The following is a 9,875-nucleotide window of genomic DNA, read 5'->3' on the forward strand; positions in this document are numbered from 1 at the left end:
TTGTTGAGCATACACTGCATGTATGCTAGGCCCTTTACCTACCTATTTTTTTCCTTTAAATTCATTTCTGACAACTGCTTTCTTTGAATGCATTTTCAGTTTAGATCTTAGTACAATTAAAAAAAACCTTTCAGCCGGGCATGGTGGCACACACCTGTAATCCCAGTGGCTCAGGAGGCTGAGACAGGAGAATCACGAGTTCAAAGCCAGCCTCAGCAATAAACGAGGCACTAAACAACTCAGTGAGACCCAATCTCTAGATAAAATACAAAAAATATTACTGGGGATATGGGTCATTGGTCTAGTGCCTCTGAGTTCAACCCCCGGTAACTCCTTTCTCAAAAGCCTTTATGAACCATTTTGTATATAGCATATAGTACTTTTTTGGGGGAACTAATTTTTTAAAATTAGTTATTTAGTTAGTTTTTTAAAATTAGTATTTTCCTTTTAACTGGTGAGTTTGTGTTTCTACTATTACTATAATATGCTTATTGCTTTTTCTGCGATGTTATTTTTTTATTATAAAGCAATTTATTTGTGAACAGTGTTTGAGACTACATCTTTCACAAATTTAATTTTACATAAGTGGATACTTTCTTAAAACTTAAACTTTAAACTGCTAGACATTTATTTCTCTAGAACAGAAGGGCTGATATACATTGTTTTTTGGAGGTGAAGTGCTATTTCATAGAACTGGTTTCATTTTTGTTTGTTTTCAAGTTTTAGAGAACTAAATCTGTACTTGTTAAAATAAAAAGGTGGGAAAGATGATCTTTACAAATAATTTTGGTCAAGTATATGATCAAAGAAAGAAAAATGCTTTTTGTCTAACATATTGTACTATATTGTATTGTTCAATAAGAAAGATCTTTTGTCATTTGCTAAAAATGAGGGGTGGGGAATGGATAGTTGGAAATTTCCTAATGGATAACAGAGCCATTTTCTTGGGCAAACCACAGGCAGGGGTGGCTGTGCTGTAACCCATAGTGTTCCATAGACTGGAGCTGTGCAGCCAGGAGCCACTGCAGCCCCAAGGCAAGCTCCCTGGGGTCCTGAGTTCCTCTTTCTCTACCCCCAACTCTTCAACTACTGTGGACATGGCTGCATTCACAACATTTTTTGCCTGAGGAATAATCTTTTTCTTTTATTATTTGCCACATTGAATCCAAAAAACAGCTTGTCCAGGTCAGCTAAAATGGCACTTGCCTTTGCCCCTTTCTTATTTGGACCTGCGCCTCTGAACTTCTGTACGTCTACTTTTACTCCATCATGAAGTGCTTGACAAGGCTCCCACTGGTCTCTGAGAGGAGCGCACACTTGAGACCTCTTCTTTTTTCATAGAGTTCCACTGTATGATTTTTGTCACTTGCTGTGAGGACAGAGACCTGGGTTCTTACCTCTAAGGTACTGGACGTTTCAGTTGTAGAATTTCTAGTATTATTGCTTGAGTTTGAAGTCACTTTCATTTTTTCTTTCATTATCTGATTTTTCATTGGAATCCATACATTCAGCAGCTTTATCAAATCCTGCTGGGTATCCCATGGCCTATAATGCCTTCACTGCTATCTGAAGTGTGGCTGTTTTCTTAAATGGTCCTGAGGCTTCATATGTTGAGCCATCCACACCTACAGACATTGTGAAGACTGGGGCATGGACAGGGGCAGACTGAGACAGGAGCTTATGCTGAAGCCCAGGTCTGATCTGACTTAGCCTCTTATGATCTTATGAATACATTCATAAGATCTACTGCTTTATTATCTAGGATTTTCCTTAAAATTTGTTTCATCTTTTTATGGAGATAATTTTTTTGGGATTGGGGTAGGTACTAGGGCTTGAACTCAGAGGCATTTAACCACAGAGCCACATCTCCAGCCCTATTTTGTATTTTTAAAAAATTTATTTTTTATTTTAATTTGTTATATATGACAGCACAATGCATTACAATTCTTGTTACATATATAGAGCACAATTTTTCATAACTCTGGTTGTATATAAAGTATATTCACACCATTGGTGTCTTTGTACATGTACTTAGGGTAATGATATCCATCTCATTCCACCATCTTTTTTACCCTCATTCCCCCTCCCTTCCCCTCCTACCCCTTTGCCTTATCTATTTTCATCTAATCCTCCCATGCTCCTCCTCCCAAGCCCACTATGAATCAGCCTCCTTATATCAGAGAAAACATTTGGCATTTGGTTTTCTGGGAATGGCTAACTCCACTTAGCATTATATTCTCCAACTCCATCCATTTACCTGCAAATGCCATGATTTTATTCTCTTTTCTTGCTGAGTAATATTCCATTGTGTCTATATACCACATTTTCTTTATCTATTCATCTACTGAAGGGCATCTAGGTTGATTCCACAGTTTAGCTATTGTGAATCATGCTGCTAGAAACATTGATGTGGCTGTGTCCCTGTAGTATGCTGCCAGAGCAATTAGACAGATGAAAGAAATTAAAGGGATACGAATCAGAAAAGAAGAATTCAAATTAGCACTATTTGCCAATGATATGATTCCATACCTAGAAGACCCAAAAAATTCCACCAGAAAATTTCTAAAACTAGTGAATAAATTCAGCAAAGTAGCAGGATACAAAGTCAACACCCATAAATCAAAGGCATTTCTGTATATCAGTGACAAATCCTCTGAAAGGGAAATGAGGAAACCTACCCCATTCACAATAACCTCAAAAACAAAACAAAACCCTTGGGAATCAACAAAAGATGTAAAAGACCTCTAAAACAAAAACTACAGAATGCTAAAGAAAGAAATTAAAGAATACCTTAGAAGATGGAAAGATCTCCCTTGTTCTTGGATAGGCAGAATTAATATTGTCAAAATGACCATACTACCAAAAGCACTATACAGATTTAATGCAACTCCAATCAAAATCCCAATGGCATTCCTTATAGAAATAGAAAAAAGCAGTCATGAAATTCATCTGGAAAAATAAGAGACCCAGAATAGCTAAAGCAATCCTTAGCAAGAAGAGTGGAGCAGGAGGCATCACTATACCAGACCTTAAACTATACTACATAGCAATAGTAACAAAAACAGCATAGTATCGGCACCAAAATGGATTGGTAGACCAATGGTACAGAATAGAGGATACAGAGACTAATCCACATAATTACAGTTATCCTATTTTGTATTTTATTTATTTGAGTTGCTTAGTGCCTCTCAGTTGCTGAGGCTCTGGCTTTGAATTTGTGATCCTCCTGCCTCAGCCTCACGAGCTACTGGGATTACAGGCATGTGCCACCGTGCCCAGAATTTATCATCCTTAAAGATAAAGAGCCCAATAAATCTCCAAATGGTTTCTTTAGAGTTGAAGACTTAGTACCTTCTATTAGTAATTGACCAGGAATACTCTGAAAAGGTTTATCTCCAGCAATTTATAAATCTGGCCAAAGGCTGATAATCTGAGCACAAGCTGTGCACTGAGGGTATGTCTTCTTTTTGTTAGGATGGTTATACAGCTCAGAGCATCTTCTAAGTCTCTCTCACAAGAATCATGGAGACCAGGACCCCCAGGAAGTAGATGCCAAACACTCTATTACTGGTATCAAGACCTCCCTGTGGTAGAAGTTTAGGGACATCAAGATGGTGGGGGCAGAGTACAAGAAAAATGCTGGCTGGAGTACAAGACAGATGAGTCATTATGTCCCTATTTATGATAAGTCCCATTACCATGACCACTCTGCCACTGAGGGCTTATCGCCCATGGCTGTTATGCCACAGGCTCTGTATTGTAATTAGGTGAAAATAAGGTAACCAGTGGAAATGAATGGGTCAAGGTCTTCCATCAGGTCCATGTGGAGAGGGGACCTAGGCACAGCTTAGCATACAAGATAAGGCTCACCCAGACATGCGGACCTTGAGCCACTCTCTTGCTTAGTTCACTCCTCTCTATTTTATAGAGTGTGACTTTCACTTTCACTTCCCATACATCTCTGCTCTGCCTGTTACTTCTGCATGATTTGCTCAATTCTTTGTTCAGGATGGCAATATCCTGGATCTCAACTGGAGATCCCACCAGTATCATGCCCAACACTCAAAAGTCTGTTACATATACCTGTTGACTTTCTACATGTAAGTTCTAGGGGCCATCATTTTAATGGTGCCCATGTAGGGACTTTGTTATAAACCATGCAGGATGGGGAGGAAAATCACACATGCTTTTAATCCATGTGTCCTTGTCTGAAATCATTTGGCACATGGAAAAAACATGAAGCCTTTAAGGCATTTCTCTCCAGTAAGTCCATAGGATCTTCATCCCAGAATTTTCTCCATTCTACCTTCCTAATTCATCCCTAAGTAGATGGGAGGAAATTATCACTTTCAAAGCCCAGGCTCTTTTGTGTTCTGAACTATAATAGCTACCTCATTTATATATTGTCCCATATGATATTTCTTTTTGGTGAGTTTCTGAATCTGAGTAGAAAGGTTATCTTTGTATTTAACAGGGTCTCTGTGGGTTTGGCTTTACACATTAACACCAGCTCCAAGTCCATATCATCTTTAATCAGCAAGCTTTTGCAACCAGCCAATCCTCATCACACCCCACAATGTCTGGCCACTGTGGAATAGTATTCTTCGGCTTATCTTTCATTACGTTTGTCTCACCTGTTTTTGTGTCTTTATTTGTTTCATCCAGGCAAGATCTGAGACATGTTAAAGAGCTCATTCAACAGTGGACACTGTTTTTGAACAGCCTCAAGTTCCTCTAGAGGTGGAGAGATTGTTGAGTGTTGCATTATAACATGGGATCATTTTTGTCAAAAGACTGAATAGATCTCATAGTTTTATCTAGTACTTTTACTTATTTTCCCTGCTTTTATTTTCTTTCTTGTTGCTTTCATTAGCCACTACTTTGTGTGACAGTACTTTTTCATAAGCCCGAGTCCCCTAACAGCTCAGGGTCAAATACCGCAAAGGTATTTGAAGACTTGTTCTCTGGAATACACCCACTCAGGTCCGGCTCCTGCTCCCCTGTCAACACCATCTGGTGCCCAGGTGCTTCTGGCTAGCAGCCCAGCAGTGGTGACTACTATCCTGGTTGATGTCATAATTTTTAAACTTTATTTTTACTACTTTTGTGCTTTCTTGGTGCTATTTTTTGTTTCTTATCTTTTGTTTGTGGCAAAAGTGCCATGCTGTCCTTATACTTTTGAAGAGCATTAGATGACAATACACAATATATACTAAGGAAAAAAAGATGGAACCTAAAATTCTATACTTTGGCAAGTTTTCATTCATATGTAGAGTAAAAATATATATTCTTGGATATGCAAGGTTTAGGAATATGTCATAATGATCACCCCCCCCCAATTTAAATAAGTACTTATTAAAAAAATAAAACCAGAATAAAAAACTCACTAATAATGGTGAGTACACTCAAATGGTGGCGCTTAGTGTGGTAGTGCTTTACATGTAGCATTTCATTTAATCCTCACAATAGCCATCTGATGTAGGTGCTATTATTGTCCCTTTACATATAGCAAATTGAGGCACAGAGGAGTTAAGTACTTTACTGAGGATATGAACTTACATGACCAAGGTTAAGAGGCAAGGCAACTGGTCTTCTATGACAATGCATCTAACCTTTGTGCTCTACTATGGAAAAGAGGAAGTAAAAATAGAGGAATGTGGGAGTTCTGTGTTTGGAATTGGGGTCTAACTTTATGATTGTGACATGTTTGGTAACTAGGAAGTTTCTGTGCAAAGACACAGAATGCTTGGCTGCTAGAAGTTTCTCTGCAAGACATGGAATATCTGGCTACTGGGAAACTCCTGTGCAAAAGCATGGGATGCCTGGATGCTATAGCAATGTTCTTCATGAATTACCCTATTTCCCAGGCTTGGAATGCCCTGCAGTTTCCCCTTGAAGCTATTAGGATAACTATACAGGCGCACTATCTAGTTTCCATGGTGATATCCTTGGAGAGAAGGGGCTCTGTGTTTGTATTAACCTGGAACCTACCTCAGTTAGCTAGCACTCAGGGTTAAAGGAATAATAGTTAGAATGTAGTCATAGTAACGGGTAATATGTAACCTTTTTTTGGGTTAATAAACACGGCACAGAGAGGAGCAGCCACCTTTGTCTGCCTGCTTCTACACTGTGTGTGTGTGTGTGTGTGTGTGTGTGTGTCTGTCCTTTCTCTGCCTTTTCACAGGTTTTCTCCACAGGTATTCTTAACGGGAATGTTCATGAGATTCTGGGTTCAATCCCCTGCACCGAAAGAATAAAAAAATAAAAAATAAAAATGTGCTGTGAAAGAGATTTCAGTGAATATTAAATAAATTTAAACATAGAATAAGGCCTAAAAGCTATAAACTATGATTAGACTCAGAATTAATTGATTCAATCATTACATAGTAAACTAGATGTGATGGGGCACACCTGTAATGCCAGCTAGCCGACTGAGGCATGAGACTCACAAGTTCAAGTACAGCCTGGGAAACTTAGAGAAAGCCTATCTCAAAATAAAAGATAGAAAGGGCTGGGAATGTAGGTCAGTGGTTAAGCACCCCTGACAATCCCTAGTACTGAAAAAAAAGTTACACAATGTAAAAATAATGATTTTTAAAAAAATATCCAGGGGAAAAAATTCAAGAATGTAGAACAAAATTGAAGAATGCAAGTGCCAGAGGGAAGAGGGAAATTATCAAAATGAAATAAATTTGTAGTCTTTCATAAGAAGTGTAAACATATTTTGTTTTAAAACTTGAAATCCATAAATACAGATTTACCACTATTGCTTACAAGGACAAAGAAGAAATAAAATCATCTAACAGTTGTAGGAAACAATACATTGGGAAAAAAAATCAAAGCAGTTGATCAGGAAGACAAAACAATATGGGTGAAAAATAAGACATAAATGATCAATTCAGGAGGTGCAACTTAGGAAGAAAGTGGTATAAAAGAGAAGAACAAAGAAAAAACAGACCACAGATCTATAGTATACACTTGATATAATTTTGTGTATTTCATTTTCCATCATCAATGTGGCTAGGAAGAGTGGTACAGGGCTCCCTTCAAGTTAGTGGTCAAAAATCTACCTCAGGTTCAAGCACTTGGCAATACAAAATCATTTCCCACCATTCTGTGTTCTTGTTCATGACCCAAAATAATGAAGACATTTCCTCAATGTCCTTTTCACAGCTGCCTTCACCTCCTGGTTTTTTAGGCTGTAGATGAGGGGATTCAGCATGGGTGTGACTGCGCTATACTGCAAGGAGGCTAGCAAATCTAGGGATGAACCAGAGGTTGGCATAAGATAGCGAACCAAACCTGACCCGAAGAAGAGGATCACTGCAATAAGGTGAGAGGAGCAGGTGTTAAATGCCTTGCTTCTGCCTGTGGTGGAACTCATGCTCAGGATAGTGGACACAATGCGGGTGTAAGAGAAGAAGATAGGGAGAAAGGTCCCAAGCCCATGCAGCAAGGTGGAGCAGATCAAGATGTCGATATTGATGGAAATATCAGAGCAAGACAGGGGGAAGAGAGAAGGAAGCTCACAGGTGTAGTGGTGTATGGTTTGGGCGTCACAGAAGTCCAGATTCACCGCCAAGAGCACAATGACTACTGAATTGAGAGAGGCCAGGCCCCATGAGACCAGCACCAGCGTCACACAGAGCTCATTGCTGATTTTCTGGCCATAAAGCAGTGGGTGGCAGATGGCGGCATAGCGGTCATAAGCCATCATTGAAAGAAGAAAGGCTTCAGTCCCTGCAGTGATAAACACAAAAAAGACCTGAGTCAGGCAGCCCTCTACTGAGATGGTTTTCTTCTCAGACAGGAGGTCTTTCAGCAACTTGGGCACAGTGACAGAAGAGAAGCACAGATCCAAGAATGACAGGTTGCTCAAGAAGAAGTACATAGGTGTGTGGAGGTGGGAGTCAGCCCCGATCACCAGCAGCATTGTCAAGTTGCCTATCATGGTCAGGATGTAAATCCCCAGGAATAGCACGAAAAGCAAAGCCTCAGTCTGGGGGTTGTCAGACAGCCCAGTGAGGATAAACCCAGTGATGATGCTGTGGTTCCTCAAGGCCATTTGTGGATGATATTTCCTTGGAATAAAAACAGAAAGAGGAGTGAGATCTCCTATAATTGTCCCTCTCTCCTTCAGAGTATCACTCCTTCTTCTCATACATCCCTTTCTGCTTTGCCTTCTCTCTGGGCTCAGATATCTCAGAGCTACCCTTACTTGAATGTCAGTGAGAGTTTTTATTCTGCTTCATTATCAGTGATGTTGGATCACAGTCTTCACATGTTTCAGAGAATCCTATTCCTTCTCCACTGGGTTCTTCTGGAAAAATGAGTATCTCTGGCTTACTTATACCTTCACGGTATTTAGCTTTTTTTGCATTCTTTCTATAGTTCAGAAATCCTGTAAATTCTAGAGCATATCTATAATGGTCTTCCACATCTTCTCTTCTCAAATTTTCAATCCTTATTTTTTGTTAAAAATTATCCAATGACTCCTTAACCAGGCTGACTCCTTCAGGCACATTGCCTGGGGCTCCAATTCTTCTATGGCTGATGGAGATGTCTTTATTTCTTTTAAGACCACAAGGGAAAACTGAATATAATCAGAATGTATTTATCTTTTTAACTATGCAGTCGTAACAGGTAAATTTTAATTTTTTAGTGGAAAGAGGGCCCACAAAGGCAAAAGTACTCGTGCTCCAAGGTAATTCTGTGAGAACTGTCAGGAAATTCTTATCTCTGGGAGAAGATTTATCCTGATTTTTCCTGTGAGAAGTCTGATATTCAGGGATATTTTGTAATGTTATGTTGACATGTAGAGGAACCATAAAAAAGTTTATGGTTTTTCTTTTCTAATTATCATTTCAGTGTTAGGCTTGGTCCACGATAACATTTTTCTTACTTTGACATTTGGAGCTCTTCCTCATTCGCCCTTAACTTTTCAGTCATTTTGGTTGCCTTTGATACCAGAAAGTCTATTTGTTTCTGTGTCTGTTCTCACATTTTCCTCTACTTTAAATACTTTCCTCTTAATTTCACTAATCCAAACCTTCATGGGCTTTCCAATGTCACCTCTAAGCCTGCTTTTTCAAATAGCTCTTCTCACAGCTCCCTTCTCTAGCCCACAGCTTCTCTTGCCCCAATTTATAGTCTGAATTCTGCTTCTTTTCTCATGTTGAACATGTACCCCAGTTTTTTCCCATTCTAGAATGTCAGCTCCTTGAGAACATGGACCCTAACTAAACAATAACAATCATAAATCAGGACTTTTTTTTTGTTCTGTCCCTACTCATACTGTGTTTCGGATTATTCTGGAATTGACTCTATAGCATGTCACATGTGCTGCAGACAAGAACTCTTGACCCCTTCAGGCACAATCACATCCTTTTACTCCAATGCCCCAATAGCACTAGTGCCCAGCAGAAGTATTGCTGATCTTTTTAAAAAAAATCTTTTTAATTTTTTAATTTGTTTTTCCTTGAGTTATACACGACAGTACAGTATATCTATGTTCACTGTGGTGTATTCAGTATTGCTGATTTTGTTGTCCATCAAAGTTGCCATGCTGGCTATCCATGTTGCATAAGGGCCACTACTACTGAATTCAAGGATGCTTTTTATCAGTACAGAATGTGTCCTTTCATTCATGCAGTAGCAGTGTCCTCTGATGCTCTCATTTTTTTTCTTTTTATAGAATCTATAAACACTTGCTGTTACTTCTGGATCCATTGTGGATGCGTTATTATTCCATGGTGGTCTGAATGAAAAGCCTTATAATTTTCTTTTAAAACTTTCTTGCATTCTCTTACTCTAGTTATAAACTGTGTGTTCAAGAGGACTAGGGTAATGTACAGTTTATGATCATGTATTAAAAA

General features: G+C 39.0%; 1 protein-coding gene and 1 pseudogene across 1 annotated transcript; both read right to left on the minus strand.

Annotated features, from left to right (window-relative positions):
* Positions 1–874: 874 nt before the first annotated feature.
* Positions 875–4,809, minus strand: LOC114103875 (spermatid perinuclear RNA-binding protein pseudogene; annotated as a pseudogene).
* Positions 4,810–7,126: 2,317 nt separating this feature from the next.
* On the minus strand, positions 7,127–8,065 carry LOC114103876 (olfactory receptor 8S1-like). The gene has a single exon (XM_027949717.2). It carries the CDS (start codon positions 8,063–8,065, stop codon positions 7,127–7,129), a length of 939 nt encoding a protein of 312 aa, XP_027805518.2.
* Between the last annotated feature and the right edge of the window lie 1,810 nt (positions 8,066–9,875).

The sequence above is a fragment of the Marmota flaviventris genome, chromosome 3 (assembly GCF_047511675.1).
Source record: "Marmota flaviventris isolate mMarFla1 chromosome 3, mMarFla1.hap1, whole genome shotgun sequence".
Classification (NCBI taxonomy): Eukaryota; Metazoa; Chordata; class Mammalia; order Rodentia; family Sciuridae; genus Marmota; species Marmota flaviventris.